This window comes from Synchiropus splendidus, chromosome 3, assembly GCF_027744825.2.
Source record: "Synchiropus splendidus isolate RoL2022-P1 chromosome 3, RoL_Sspl_1.0, whole genome shotgun sequence".
NCBI classification, from domain to species: Eukaryota; Metazoa; Chordata; class Actinopteri; order Syngnathiformes; family Callionymidae; genus Synchiropus; species Synchiropus splendidus.
This window is the reverse complement of record NC_071336.1, coordinates 29,827,525-29,844,265: the sequence shown is the minus strand read 5'-3', so window position 1 is coordinate 29,844,265 and position 16,741 is coordinate 29,827,525. Positions and strand designations below refer to the sequence as shown.

The 16,741-nt window shown below is 42.4% G+C and overlaps 1 protein-coding gene across 3 annotated transcripts in view; it reads left to right on the top strand.

Moving 5' to 3' along the window:
• The first annotated feature begins 2,819 nt into the window (after positions 1-2,819).
• The window catches only part of reck (reversion-inducing-cysteine-rich protein with kazal motifs), a 59,023-nt gene continuing 45,101 nt past the window's right edge, over positions 2,820-16,741 (top strand). For all 3 annotated transcript variants that reach the window (XR_008414216.1, XR_008414215.1, XM_053860706.1), the window contains exon 1: positions 2,820-2,968. Coding sequence is in view for 1 of the 3 variants with exons in the window: in XM_053860706.1 (XP_053716681.1) it covers positions 2,896-2,968 (73 nt within the window). In the remaining 2 variants the exon portion in view is untranslated. The remainder of the gene's footprint in view (positions 2,969-16,741) is intronic.

The following is a 16,741-nucleotide window of genomic DNA, read 5'->3' as shown; positions in this document are numbered from 1 at the left end:
TTAGATTAGATTATATGGCCTTTATTAGTGCCACACGGGGTGGATTTAGATGTCGCCAGCTGCCCATCCAGCTGGATTGAAAATGTGGTCGATAAATGCAGTAATATATGACTTCAATGTTGAAAACGTCTTGGAAAGACTCATGAATGCATACATAGATCTTCAGTTCAGTCCTGTCCAGGGTTGCGGGCAGCGCTGCAGCCTATCTCATCGGTTGTTGGGTGAGAGGCGGGAATACGCCCTGGACACGTCAGTCCATCGCTGGGCAGACTCATGAATGTGTTATATAAAATAGCAGAATCAGGCAAGGACAGTAATTTAGATTTAAAAATACAAGGACTTTAATGGAGCCATGGAAAGGACCATGCTGGCTCCACACTGATTGTTGCCCACCACTGGCACAAGTTAAGCTCAAACCTCAGCTTTATTTGTCATTTTATTTGTTATTTGTCACGTTTTGATTTCTTTTGCATTGTGTTCTGCTGGTGTGACAGCGAATTTCTCCATAGTAAAGTCTTATCTTATCTTATTTTCCACCTGTTAACAATAAATCATCTATAAACCATTTATATTTTCTATCTTAATGTCGACTCTATTTTCCATGAATACAATCAAAAACACAAGAATTAACAATCATCATAAATGCATTTTACTTATGAATAACTAAACATTTAAATAAAATATATTAGAAGACATTACAAACAAGTTTAACATGTTTGATTTGCATAATTTTAAGAATTTCAAAACCAGATGACGTGGCGAAACACTTAACCAGAAGATCAAGATCACAGGTGTCTGACAGGAGTTTGCTTAAGAAGGTAAGGTAACTAGGTAAGGTAAGGTAACTTTATTGTCAAATATGCTACAGTACGAGACATATAGCATGGATGAAATATCTGTTCTCACAGACCTGGACACGACATACAATCACAGACGAACATAAAGATCACAGACACCACATAAAGATCACAGACAGCAGGATACATGCAACAAAATCGTAACATCAGTCCATCAACCACCGGGAGGAGCACCTAGCTCATGGCAGCATGGCAACATCCTCTGCCCCTGTGGATGGAGCCAAAAGTGCCTGGTGCAGACCCGGGGGCAGAGTAGGAAGGGAGTTCAGCATCATGACAGCCTGGTGGATGAAGCTGTCTCTCAGTCTGCTCGTTCGTGCGCGGTGACTCTGGAACCTTCGCCCTGATGGTAGCAGCGCGAAGAGGCGGTGCGACGGGTGGGTGGGGTCTCCTGCGATCCTCAGGGCTCTCCGAGTGAGGCGAGTCTTGTAGATGTCCAGGAGGGATGGAAGAGGGACCCCGATGATCTTCTCAGCAGTCTTCACCACGCGCTGCAGGGTCTTGCGGCAGGCGATGGTACAAGAGACGAACCACACTGTGATGCAGCTGGTCAGAACGCTCTCGATCGTGCCTCTGTAGAAGGTGCACATGATGGGGGACGGAACTCCGGCTCTCTTCAGCTTCCGCAGGAAGTACAGGCGCTGCTGGGCTTTCTTGGCCAGTGCCGTGGTGTTGGTGTTCCAGGTCAGGTCCTGGGAAATGTGAACACCCAGGAACTTGGTGCTGGTGACCTGCTCCACTGCGGCACCAGCGATGAGAAGCGGGGGATGCAGGACAGGTCGTCTCCTGAAGTCCACCACCATCTCCTTGGTCTTCTCCACGTTCAGGCGAAGGTTGTTGTCATCGCACCACTGGACCAGGCGGCACACCTCGCTCCGGTAGTTGGATTCGTCGTCGTTCCTGATGAGTGTTCATTTTGATGGACCCGTAGGTATTCCTGCCAACTCGAACCACCTGTGGTCTGCCTGTGAGGAAGTCCAGTAGCCAGTTGCAGAGGGCGGGGGCAAGTCCCAACTGGACCAGCTTGAGGATGAGCTGCTGCGGGATGATGGTGTTGAATGCTGAGCTGAAGTGAAGGTGACTGGCACTTTGAGTAGTAAAGGGGCCTGCTGTCTTGGTAACATCTGGCTTTCTCAGTAGTCTAGCAGAGGTTTCACCAGACCGGCCTGAAGGTGATCCTGAACCAGATTGTCTGGATGGTAATGATGTAAGACAAGCTCTGTGGAACATACTGAAAGGAGAGGAAAAGTGTTTTTCTTCCTCTAGGTTGATGACAATCTTCATGGCCGCAGTTAAACAGAGATAAGAGAAAACTATAGAAAAGAAAAAAGCAAACTGTTATCACTATATCCTCCTCTCACTGTGAGCTGAACATATATCATGCAGCACCAGATATTAAATATCACGAACTGACATTAAAATATGATATTTTCATCTCTACTTATTATTACAAGAGTGAAGTAGAAGCATCTATAATTATCTTTAGCTTATTTAATTTGTAATAATAGCAACATATTACTATATATTATGTAATAATATATGATAAAAATACTTTTTTCTTTCCATATTATCAACAAATAAATTAATATTAATTTCAACACAGAGACAGAAATACAAGGCTAACTGAAAGAGGTTCAAAAATAAATAGAGGTATAGCACGTCGCAAATACTACATGTACTGTACGTCTTTGTTACTTTAAAAAACAAAAATATTTTACTGCTAAATAACAAGATTACAATGAAACATTTAAAATGTTTCGGTCACAACTTTATTGAACTCTGTTTTATTAGTCCCTAGACTTGTTAAAGTTAGATCACGGTAATAACACTGTAACGGTTAGCGGAACACCTTCGCGCATGCGCAGAGGGCCTCACCCTCTCCCACCCAGGACTGGGGGGAGAGAGGAGGAGGGACGGGGAGACAGAGGTGGAGAGAGAGAGAGAGAGAGAGAGAGAGAGAGGAGAAGGTCCATGGAGTGTGTCTCAGTCTTTTCCACCACTTCTTCTTATCCACGATGCACTTTAAGACTTCAATAAGATGCGTGTGTGTTTGCAGATAATCGCGCTCCTGTTCGGCGCAAACTTTTCCGTCCAGCCGCTCGGAGCTCAGGGTGAGTCCCATTTCTGCCCTTCAAACTTCACTTCTGCTGGAGTTTCCTCGCCTTCAAAGGATGTGACACCACGTTAAATACGGTTGGTCGGTGACAGCCGCGAATCCTGAGTGAAACCGCTCGATTCCTTCGTGTGAACTGCAAATAAACAAAGTTGGCGTTTCCTGTCACGCTGCATTCGCGATGTCATGCATTTAACTGAAGCACAGTGCGCGAAAAAATGACTTTGGCGAGACGAAAAATAAACTTCTGAGAAAGTTTAGAGCGTCTGGCCACGCCCACTGAGTATTTGAAGCAGATATGAGTGAAATAACGGGAACACCTCAATCTCTGCGTGTGAGTGCGAGCGGAGCGTTTCCCTCTTCATCCAAAGGGCCTGTAAAGGTTGTGTGAACTTGTGAATAACTTTATATTAGCGCGTCATCCTGCGGTGGAGTAAAGGTTTGCGTGACGCTTTACCGCACGCGACCGGAATCACGGCAGAAGCAAGTTGGAAGTGTAACCAAATGTCGTTTTAATATGAAAAGTTGGTGACTTTTAAGTTCACCTTGCTATTGTCCAGACTATTTGTAGTTTTGCTGCATAAAATAAACCAGAACGGGAAGGAAGCAGAGCTGCGTTCTCTGCTAACAACTGTGTTTGCAAACACAAGACAAGCAAACAAACAAGATTTTTTATTCATTCTCATGAATGCAATTATTCTACCAGTATACTTGAGCAGTGATAGTGATATAGGAAACTTAAGTTAAAAAAAGTAAATAAAATACTCAAGATGTTTGGGTTTGTATCAGAAAAAAACTGCTTTAGTCAAAAAGAGATGAAACAAAACCAGAAAATCCACGTGAGACGTTTTAGTCTTTAATAAATGAATAAATATGTACAAAAAAGGTCAACACTTTAACTGTACGCCGCTCAGTTAATAAGAATTTCGACTCTCACTGCGATACATACTCATGTTGTGTTTGAAAAAAAAAAGATAATAAAAGCTCTATATAAGATAGAATGTGTGTACACTGTGCATAAATATACATATGTTTAAAAAGGGATGAAACTATTTCTGTTCAATGGTTGTCCTCATTCATTTGGCTTCTGTACCTCTTTACTGTTAATGCAGTCATAGTTCCTGTATTTTTACATGTGAATGCACTTAAAAAAACTATAATATCATTGACAATTAATATAATTAATATAAATTATAACACAATGTTTCTCGTTTTCTTGTTGTAACAATCACAGATGATAGTACTATCAGCGCTGCTGGCAGCCAAAACAACGGCAAGAAGGGCAATAATAAAATACTTTATGTCAGTTGAGGATTGAAAAAGAACACTCTAAACTAAAAAAACAGTTCAAATCAAGGGCTTTGCACACAAAAACTGTGTATTTCTAAATGACTGAACTACTAAAGAACCCCTCAAGTGCTGCCATCTCAAATGAAGCAGTCATTTTTGGTTTATTATAATATATAATATGCTTAAATCGAGTGCTCGGTAGAAAATCTGTGAGCGCCAAAACACTTCTCAAATACCAGTTGAAATAAACTAGACTCTCAAAGATGAAAAAACCCCACACTTGTGTTGCTGAGACCATTTGTTTTGACTTGACTTTCAATTTAAATGCGTGCTGACTTGGGGGTCTGATAATGTTTTCACAAATAGGTGATAATGGATGACAGCGGCTCCAAGGTGTGCGGGGTGCTGCTTTCCCATTTGCTCCCACAGCCTGGGAGTTGACAGTGATGCCTGAGTTGTTGTTAAGTTCCTGAACCATTTGTCACAATGTTTTCGCTGCTCTTTTCCTCCATCGCTGGCGTCACTTATAACCCGCGTGTTATGTAAAGAGGCCGACGGTCGGGTTAGAAAGGGCTCAAACGTGTTGTCTCTCTTTGATGTCGGGTCCACATGGGCTCAGGATGTGGATTTGCTCCGGCTAAATATCACTTTGTACGATTATTTTCCGCTCGCACATCTGCCCGGAACATGGGAGGACCTTTTAGATCCTCATTTGGTGTGCACATTGTTTACCACATGTTTGACAGCGTCTTTAACTCGTAGTGCCAACGTACGCAAACGGCCGTCCGAGGCAGGGGAGTCTGCTGCGGCGTCCGTCGTTCCATTCATTTTTGACATGCCCACCTCAAGTTTTTTTGTGAAACTTTTCTTTCATGTTGCAATTTTTTTGTTGTGGAGGGCAGCCGTGAGAGAATGCATCTGGAACCAATTAGAGTCCTCAAAGCAGAGTGGGGAAGACGGGGCGCGGGGGGAGGAGCGAGCCAGTGGCAGCCCTTTTTTCTTTCCCCCGTCCACGGTGGACGGCCGTGGACGGCAGAACCGCAGACCTAATTATAGTTGTGTGAGCCCAAGATTAAAGTGTGGCAAATAGAGATGAACGTTGTGGCACTGCCTTGATGTTGTGAAACCAGTATAAAATATTGTGTTATTTTTCTCTGCCCTCAGACTGAGGGCAGATGTTTTGTTCAAGTTAAAATTGAAGGGAGAGAAGTGGACTTGTCTGGGGAAAGACTTGCCGTGTTTACATTGCCCCGGCCTTTGGTCTCAGACGGCATAAAAATACACACCCTGCTTTTTTCAGTATATGTGATCCACTTTGTTGTCACGTCCAAGAGATGACAGGATTGGTTTGAATGACTTCAGGGAGTTTTTCCTCACCTTTTTGAAGGGGTTTCAAGGGCGGGTCTCTGTAGAACCTCATTGAAGTGAGTCACTGAAATAGCTGTGTGGTATGAGATGAGCAACTTAAGGGTTTAATTCCATTCAATTATGGAATGTTATGTGAGTTTTTCTCTCTTTAGAGGCCACGATTCCATTCAGAACCCCCAACCAACATAGATTTGAAAAACCTATCTTGTATGAAACTGATTTTCTTGAGTTTCTCCAGCATTGTCTTTGCCGTGTTGCAAGTCCTCAGTGTGATGCCTCTGTAGCTCTGTTGTCACTCACTTCCTCCTCTTTCATCCAGTGCACATCATCTTTTCACTCACTTTCCTTGGAAGTTTTACCAGAAACAAGAATAAACACGAGCGTAAATGCAACATGCAGAGATGAACCTGTCACAACAGTGTAGCTGTCATTTCCCAACCTGCTGGTATCACGTTCATATTTGGACAAGTAACGTCAACGGCTTTTTAGGCCTTTTTTTGTAGTTTCATTACTGAAACTATGACCTAAATATTTTGGGCAGAAACATTTTAAAAGTACCTTTTGTAACAGTATGAGAAATGAAATATCCCCTTCAAATCACATTCATTTAAGTAAAACAAACAAAAGCAATCTGTTTGCTTTTGTTCAGGGATGTTTGTCGCAACACAGTGGCCAATTCTTATACAAATATTTTCAAGACATTAAAAGAGCTTTAGGTTAAAAAAGATGATATAAAACTTGAATATAGCCACCATCGTCATTTATTGTGCTATTGTCAAACTGATGCAAAATAAACAATATTTTGTGGTTTAAATGTATGTATGGCTTTATCATTTGATTCAGTAATATACCAAATTCATTCAATTGAAAAATGTGGCTTCTGGTGGCAAATATTCTGATACCATTAAACTGTGATTAATTGAGATTAATTTATCACAAATTGTCTAATTAATTAGATTTTTTTTTATTCGAATCCCACCCCTAATACATACACATTAAGTCACTTGGCTAGAAAGGCGAGATAAATGCAAAGTATGGCCTGACAAAAGCCTCTATTGCCAGAGTTTTATGCTGGTTACAAGGGAATTGCTAACCCTGTGCTAACACGTTAGCGCTCTCTGCTAACCACCGCTTAGTGTAGCTCCGGAGGACTGTAGATACTGGAATAACACCATCTATGTAATGGATAATTCTCTTTATAAATACATGAATACAACCAAGGTCACCACTTTGACAAAATGTCTGTGGGAAACTGTCGTTTATTTTCATTATTATTTATTTTTCAATGAATCCCAATGGTGATATAAACTGAGAAAATATCGAATCGGGCCAAATACATATGTCCCAGCCCTAATGTAAACCCTGTCCTCCTATAAGTGCAATGCACCACCTAGCTACCTGAACGTGCAATGGCAGCTTAGTGCAAGTGAACGATTAAAAAAAGGAAAAACTCACACTGAAGGATGAAAAGAGGATTTCAGACGTGTACGACTCCCTCTCTGGCTGGAATGGAAAGCCCTTCGGAGACCCTCAGCTCTTCGGATCTCATATATGAGACCTGCCACAGGCCCGTAAATCCTCCTCACACACAAAGCATGGATCATTTGGATCTCAGGCCACCGTGTCGATCCACTCCATCAAGCAAATACCGCGAGGACCTTTTCTTCGCCCCTCATTCCCAGCTTGTCACTTAAGTTATGAAAAACTACAATTTGATATTGAAGTACACTGACAACGTCACTGACAAGCTCTAAAGAAGCATCATGGGAACCTATCTTTGATCCAATATTGTGTTTGGAACAAACTGAAAATCCTCCTACAGTGTGCAGATGTGAACCATGGCATTTAAGGTTTCTATTTTTTATACTTCCGGGTGTTTACTTGTCCATATGTTCAGAGAATCTCTGCGAGTTTCAGGGTTCTCTGAAGCCGAACCTACGTTCATATTTATGAAAGAAAAGTAATAACGCTGTCATTCAGCCGCTGAAGGGGAAACCCAAGAGGCAGAGCTGGACTTGGGTTCCGTCATATACTGTCATTATAAGACCGAAATAGCTCGACCTCAAGGAGCATTCAGCATACTCTAATGTCACACGAGCATCGACGTTTTTAAGAACTATATTCCGCTGAAACCATCTGCTGTATTAAAAACAAATAACCCCGGGCTGTTTCTGTATAATTCCATTTTACCTTCATTTCCTGAAGTGGCTTTGGAAGTGATCTTATCATTTGGCCAAGAATATGTTTCATCAAATCCTGAATTCCTCAGACAACAAACGTCATTGCCTAACCACCGGGATTTAATAATCATTCAGCATTCTTTATTAATAAACGATGGAAAATAAAGTAGAAAACGGTTCATTCGTCAGAGAGCTCTGTTTGGAATCAGATATGCCATCGCTGTCTGAGAGGAGCGTGCTGCGTCGCCATCACACTTTCACTTCATCGGTTCCTCAAACAGACGATCAATTTTTCATTGTGCAATAGTCAGGCTGAAAATGAGGCTGAGAATTCCATTCATTCATTTTCATACCATAGCACAAGTTGAAAGACAGCTCACACACAATTGAATGTAGTTTATCTGTACTGGACTGTGGGAGGGAATTGGAGTACCTGGAGGAAAGTCAGGAAAATAGGAGTGCACCACGTGAACCACTGTGTGGATGGAGATGGGACAGGTCACTGGCTTTAGTCGGGGAGTGGACATTGGAGTGTGATCAGAGGGACGCACCCAAGTTGACAAGGATGTAGTACATATACCTGGCCTGTAGTGGCGCTGTATTTAAACAACAAAGATGGCACCCTGAGTGTCCAGCTTGAGATGTTTGTGTCAGCTTCCTCTTACGTAGCAGAGAGCACCGACAGTGATGGCAGTGAGTAACAAGACGCGAACTTTAGACCCATTTGTCAAGTATGCGTGTGTTCTTTGATGGGAAAAGGGGGTCACATACACAAGGATTTTTTTATATGTCCGGGACTCCACTAACAAAGATTAAAAATATCAGTAGCAATTTCTGAAATATCAGATTAGAAGCTACAAAGTAAAACGAAGTAGAAAATACGACACCCAACACTGCGGAACTATAGTTCAGCCGCAGACGGATGTGAAACGTAGTTAGGTAGTTTTTGTGTTATCATCAATTGAATAAATCAAAAGTTCCCAGATTGCTTCTATTTTGCTGTCGCATCACTTGATTGATCAACATTCCGCTTCACAGCAGTTCAAAGCGGGAGCGATCGGGTCTCCATACACACCAACGTTTCGATTGTAGATATTCAGCAAACTCGCTCTTAACAGTCCCCGGCCAAAGGATTGGAGATAGTCTTATTGGAGCTATGATAATCTGGTGTTTACCGTCCTTGGACGAAGGAAGGGGTGAATTCGGGACCAAAACAGCATTGTCACGTGTGGGGTCCCCTTAACTGAGCATCATGTCCAAGGGGTTCAGCGGGTTCAACTTTTCAGTAAAGAAATGTAGACCACTCAATGGTGTTGTGTGGGTCTGGGGTCCATCATTGTGAGCAGATAAATGTGCGATCTTTAGCGGCCAGTCCAGTCACGTACGTTGACGAACAACGGTATGCTGCCATCCTTGTGTTGCCAAGCTGCGCTTGCTCCCATCTCTGTTTACTAACAGGGAACGGGTCTGTTAGCATGGAACCGAAGTCAAACTTTAGTGTTCGGGAGGTTGTTACCTCTGCTAAGGAGGTTGTGTTTTCGACGATGTTGGTTGGTCTGTCTACGCTCAAACTAACTTGAAGAGTTATGGATGAAGTTGGATGAAATTTTCAGGAGATATGTGAAATAGAAGAAGGCGGAAATGACCTTGTTGATACCTTGTCTTTGGGAGATTGCGCACACTGAGTGCGCTCACCGAGTGCTTTTCCTGTTGTCAGTGTGGACAACTTAACTATAAGGCTCTGGGAAACCCCCCTGGTGGTGGGTTCAACACTGGTTACCAAAAGTCCAAAATGTTGTTCTCATCTCAGGTTTTTCTTCAGTCTGTAGTAGCAGTTGAGTGTTGGCCTCATGATTTATGACTCCATCACTGGGTCTGTTTTTTGTAAAATGTGAAAGATGAAGATAAACTCCATCAATCTGAGGCAAAGGGTCTTTGTGATGAGGTAACTTGGAGAACTGGAGTATGGGGTGGACTCCAGCCGACCTGCTACCTCACCTGCTACCACTAGGAATGTGATCGCAGACGTCAGATGATACTTAAGAGTCAAACCAGGAGTGATAATTACGATAACTATAGTATCACATCTTGCACTGATCTTTATTAGTTTGACGTTTCAACTGAAGGTATGAAAACCATATTCATCATCAACTAAAACCTAAAGCCTCAACCTCAAAATGCTGACTTTAATCCCCCTATTTCCACAATTTTCCAACATCGGCAGATTAATAAGGTGATATTTTATTTGAGCTCAAAACTTCAGTTCTCCGTTGCCTGACTCTCGCTCCAGTGTGACCTCTCGCTCCCTTTGATGTCATTTCGTATTACATAAACAATCTCCAGAAAGTATCCTGCGTTATTTCTGCTCTGCAAGTGCGAATGCGGGTCATGAACCTCCCCATCTGGAGGTGAGTCTGCTCTATAATAGATCTCAGGTGGTCTGGAGACCACCAAACCAACCACCTCCTCACACACCTCGACTGGGAACTGGAGATTTATCAACATATATTACTGCATTTAATGTAACTGCAGCTATAACTCCGCATCACTAGATGGGCTGTTTTACCATCCTGGGTTTGTGATTCATCACTGTGAGAGGAGGCTGGAGGACACCTGTGAAATCGGTTTGAAAGGTGTGGGTCAGCAGTTCTAGCTCGAAGTACGACCTCACAATAAAGCTCCAATGAGAGGAAGATTATCGGAGGCCAGATGACATTTTGAAATATATGGACGGTATGTTGCAATGCCTCATGGTTTAGATGGGGCAGTCAGTTTGAGCTCATGAGGACCAGTAATTTGAATATTGTCAGATGCCTTGTGAATTATCCAATATTTTGTGTTTGTGTTTAGTGGTCGGACGCACTTCCACTGACTCTAGTCACAAACAAAACAAAAGAAAAACTGAACTAAAGCAGCAATTGTGGCTAAACTGTCTGCTTTAACATTCAACATATCATTCACACCTAAGGCGTCAAATATCCACCATTGTGACGTGGACTTTGCTGTGACGCCAATTCTGTGTTGACACTTCAGATGCCCAACTGAAGCAAGTTTCCTCCTCCATTGACACACCCAGACGTTGTATGTAGCCCACCACGTAAACAGACAGGAGGAGTTAGGGTTTAAGCCATGGGGTGGCGCTCTTGAAGGCTCTGCTTTTGAAAATCTTATATGATCACATTTGCTCCCATTTAGGAACTGTGAATGTCAAGCAACCTCAAAAGTCAACATCAGTGTAATCAATAATTAATCCGCCAGAATCAGAAACAAACTTGTGGAACTTTCTAGGGCCCCTTGGAAAAGAGCGATCTCAGAAGGGATTTCATCTCGGTGTTGTTTTGCAGGTTTGTTTGGATTTACGATGGCACTAATATCAAAGTGTCTTGGTTTTAACTGGGTCTTGGTATGCGCTGGTCTTGGTCTTGGGTTAGGTGGTCTGAACAGAAGGTTCTGATGGAAGCCATGTTAGGGAGGACACGACAGTTTGGCCTGCATGAAGTGGGTGAAGTACCACTGACCCACCTGACGGAATAGCGTTATGTGTCTGCTAGAAGTCCAAGAAGTCCAAAATATGATGTTTAAAATGGCAGATCACAGGTTGTATTTCATGGTTCTTCTCACACTGCATCGTTCTTCTCAGATGTCCAGCTGTAGCTTTGAAATGAGCCCTTACGTCAGTAAGGTTAAAAATATCTGGTGTCAATGAAGCATACCTCAAACAACAACCGAGCCCATCTGTGAGTTAAGCCTCTTCTCTTTATCTTATCGTTTCCCTCCCAGCAGAGCGAGCTGGATAAGCTCCTCTGCTGCGGCCTCCAACCCGAGTCTGGTTTACACCAAGGCAGTGACAGCAGACTCTCATCGTGCAGGTCCCTTGCCGAGCTGTAAATCTGTTCTGGCCATCACTCATTCGGATCACCTGGGTCGCCTCAGGTGGTTTTTGTTATGAACTTATGTAACTCCTCGCGGCGAGTAAGAAAAAGGAGAGGTCACTGTGGGGTCCCACTTTGAGTCAAAGCTGATAAACGTTTGCTTCCCTAAGTTCAGACGATGAGACTGAAGTTTTATTTCATTGATTAAATAGTTTGGAAATGAGCATGTTTCTTTATCCGAGCTCCTGGTGTCAAGTCAGAGGCCAGCGTCCCGGCCATCATGTGACTCTTGCAGCGAAGTTTGTCAGCCCACAGACGGGCTTCCACTTGTGCTGATCTCCACAGCAGTTGGCCTGCGGTGAAACTACACTGGGGCAAGACACAAACCATAAACTGCAAATGAATGGAACATTAGTGTAACCAATTTGATTTAGGGTCAATAAACAAAATGTGTCAAACAGACGTGCGTTTGGGAATAAATGACAAAACTAATGTGAAATAAGCAGAACATTGCCTTGAAATCTGCGTCATAAAAACTAACGGATTAAAAATAATCCGGTTGATATTGTCTCTGTTAATTCAAAAATCTGTTCATTACAGTTTTAATGTTACATTATGAACAGTAAAAATAAAGATAGTGTTTTACTCAAGATCATGTTGTAACCTTTTAAGATTCTTGAACGGATGATCTTATATAATGAATATTTACACTGAAAACTTGCCGTGCACATCTGCCTGTTGACTCCACATTTCACTTCAACCTTTCCTCACAAACATAGAATGCCTTATGGCAAAGCTTCGATTAATCAGTGCCGGAAGTGACCTTTCACCTCCATCCATTAAACTGTACCCCCCAGAGAGTCTGCAGCCGATCTGAGGAATGCAGGAAGCTGAGTGAAAACATACAAGCGCTCACTGTGATCCTGCTCTTTCTCTTAATGTGTGTGTGGACTGGCCGGCACACTGACACTCTTGTTTGGCAGAAAATACACATTCAAGTCCAGCTGAAGTGAAATGGAGCAGATGTAGCGCAACACTAACATGTTTGCTGCCTTCAATCCAACTGCGATATAACAGGAATTTTCCATTTGATCCTCCGGAGTTTGTGCTACCGACTACAGATCCTTCTTTTCAAGAGATGAAAGCGCATGACAGACAGCTACAACTCATGGGATTCTAGTATGGCGACCTCTGTTTGAAACTACATAAAAAAATGGTGGTCTTTTAAAGGCTTTTATGAGCACATTTGCATATAGAAATAGTTGAGTAAGGCTTCGTTGTACATGGTGGAGGTGGCAGTCAGATCAACTGTGTCCCAGAAAAGACACCACCTTGTGGGACTGTGTGGACACAGCAGCGTTCATTGCCTCAGGCAGAAATGGGCGGGGTGGAGATTACATCCACATGGAGCCGCACATTTTTACATCTGAACACTTCCGTGCTTTTGCAAAAATGAAGTTGTTTCTGACGTCCACACGGATTCACAGGAAACAATTCAAAACGATGTAGTACATATGCCAGGGCTGTAGAGGCGCTGTAGTGCTGGAGCATCAAATAAGAAGACACTTTTTTTTTTATTTACTAGATCAAAAGAGTATGCAATATTATGCATACATACTATAAGATTAAGAAAATGTTTAAGAAAGTAATGAGGAATGAATAACAAAATAAAGAAATAAAATGAAATAAAAAATAAATAAATGTATGGAGCACATATGAAAGAAATACGGGAAAGAACATGAATAGCTTAAAACAGCATTCATTGATCAATATGGTCAATGTATTTTTCAGTTTTCTTATCTTATTATCTCTTATCTTATTCTCATCTTTGGTCATTTTAAACAAATTGAAGTATGTGGTGAATTGTTGGATACAGACATAAACCAAGGGAGTATAAGAAGAGGAGACCCCGGGGAAGACCAAGGACTCGCTGTGTGTGTCAGTACACACTGAAATCATGATATAAATGGATGATAAATGATATTCCTCTCAAATACTTGACTCATTTCTGGGTTTTCACAATGGTGTAACCAAATGGAATCACAAAATCAAACATAATAAAATGGTTATTACATGAAAATTGAAATTATTATTTATTTTAAAGGCCCGTGGGCTACTCCCTTTTCTCTGCAGGCTACCTGGTGTTGGTGACTAAACTAGCGAACAACCCAGTAAAGTGTAAACGGGAGCTTGAGGTGTCACCCAGTACAAATGACAGACCTCCATGCTACCGTGCCAGTTACGCCTCTTCCACCTTGCTTCACACCTCATTGTTTTATTGATGCTTGTTAGTGAGGTGACAAGTACACCACAGAAAATATCAAGGTTGTCATGTTAGATACGTAAGTAAACAACAATTTAAGTGACAACTGCTTGGTTTATTATGAAATATCACGTCGAATGAAGGCCACATATCAAAACAATCACTCGTGAAAAAACGCACATGCTTGGACTAGTTTTTGAAACCAGTTAAACGGAGCCACGTTGTCCAATAATTCCTGAACATCAGACTCCAATGTTGCATGGGCTTTGATAAATGATGAACAGCTGCTATTGTTTTCTTTGATTTTTGTGCTGCAGCCATCTGTGGGCATTACTACAAAAACAATGAGCTGGCTACGCTGCCTCTTTATGAAATTGAATCCGTCACGCCGGCCCTGCGGCCTCAGGGAGGTGTGTGGCCGAAGAGTCAGAACGGAGGGTTTCTTATGACTGAATTTCTTGTGACTGAATTTTTAAAAGGCAAAAAAATCCAAGCAGAACACGGGAGATTCCACCTGAAGACCTGCTTTCATCTTTTCTGCTTTCCTTTTCAGCAGTTTCCAATACTAATCCAGCGCTGTCGTCAGTTTGGTTGGGAGAGACAAGAAAGAGCTTTTCCTGCTCCCAGTTAAGCTGGTTAATCTGGACTGGAAACTCAGAGTGATGTCATGCTCACATCACTCCTGTGCCAGTACAGAAGAATAAATCCAAAACATAGTTCTCTTCTTCACTAAGTTCATGCTGTGATTTAAGAAAGTTGAGTTTTGTATGATGTGAATTTGGGCTGAGCCACGAGGTCAAGCTTTCGATGTACCTGTCACGCTACGTTCCTACCCTTTGACGGAGGTGGCAGAAGAGAGTTGTTGCCCCAGTGTGTCTGGACTCTTCCTTTCGAAGTGTGCTGAGAAGGTTTGGTTCCAGAGACCTTGAAGTGGAACTGCTGCGCCTCAGCACTGAGAGAAACCAGAGAGAAAGTCGGTAAACATGTTGGATTTAAACCTGAACCGACTTAAGTAGAACTCAAACAGACACCCACGTGTACCATCCGTCACTTCGGAAAATTGTCCTACTGAAGTTCATGTGACGTTCTTGTAGCTGTACAGACCAAGCATAAGTTCAAAATCTTACTGTTCAGAGAGCTTATGCTGGAAGTGTTTATAGCAGTTAATAGCTCGGGTAGGCTAGCATGTAGCTGAATAGCTCGACTTTAGCTTCAGCTACGCAACGCAAGTAAACAAACTGCTCTTCTCCCGTGAATGCAGCGAGAAGTGTAACTGTGTATGTCTGTCTTGTCTGTCGATATAAAACAAACCTGACACTAGATATGTCGCTAGTCGCGACAAGTTTGTCTCCCGATGTGTAGACTTGTCGTCACCTTCCTTCACTCAAGTGGTTGTGATTATTTATTTTTTCTGTGAGGTTCGAGGACGTGTTTTGTTGGTTTAAGGATACAACATTAGCTCAGTGTTAGCAACCGTTAGCATGGTTGCTACGTTAGTCAGTTAGTTATTGATGACTATGCGCTTTAGATACTCAAGGTCTATCATTCTTGTGATACAAAGAAAACAGTCTCTGGAATATTATATATCCATGTAGTGCAAGATCACAGTCTGAAATGGCCCCTCGCTACCTACCAATTCCGCGCGTTTGTCGTCTACTATCAGTGGAAACGATGACTGAAAAGCTCACAGCGCCACCCCTCCTCACTGAGGTGACATACATGGAGAGACTGACTTGCTGTGGCAACCAGTAGTGAGGAATGTCATTTGGACACTGTCTTTAAAAGTAGCTCTCGGGTATAGTTTTCAACTTCCAACTGCATGGGAGGTGAAGTCAGTCACGTAGACCAATGCATGTTGTTGTCTCGGGCAGAAGATTCCGGTGTTTGCCCAAACTATAAATGGTGACCAGCGGACCAACAAAAAGGCTGCAGATTGACTTGCGCGTCATGTTGAAATGTCCTCAACAAATTTGGTTTTATGCTACTCCACAATTACTATTGTGTTTCAACATCTGTCCTCGGAGGAGTCACCACAGCAAAACAAACAATGTGGGCATTTCACGGAACAGGTCCCAGTTGAACTGGTGCTGGAAAGTCAACTTTGGATCCTCCACTTGGTGGGTCAGGCCTCTGAGCGACAGATGAAATGAGAGGGAGAAAGTGCTGTTGTAAGATTAGACCTGCTCTTCGGGGGGGGACAGCAGATAAACAGTGACAGACTGAACTGATTTGTCCTGGTCAGAAAAGGATGTGCTGCAAAGTGCTGCAAAACAAACTAGTGCTCTAAAGAATTAAGGCTCAAAGGCCAAACCAGGCCAAACCAGGACAGCAATAAATGAAAGCAGTTTATAACCCAATGAAAAATAAAAATAAATGGGTTCCGATGATGGAGCGGCGTAATATGACCATAATTAATAACCACGATTGACCAGTTGGCGATGCCATTCGTGTAGTGGGATGGGCTTATGTGCCGCAATCCCATGACCATGACCCTTAATCTGATATTGATATATTAGAATATTTGCCACAAGAAGCCACATTTTTCTGTTGGAATGAATTTGGTGTATTACTGAATAAATGATGGACCCATACGTACATTTAAACAACAAAATATTGTTTCTTTTGCATCGGTTTGACAATAGCACAATAAATCAGGATGGTGGCTATATTCAACTTTTTCTATCACCTTATTCAAACTAAAGCTCTTTTAATGTCTTGAAAATATTTCTATAAGAATTTCAAGTCCATTCAGAGTAGTGGAAACCCTGAACATTGTGTAGTGAAAAACATCTCTGAAC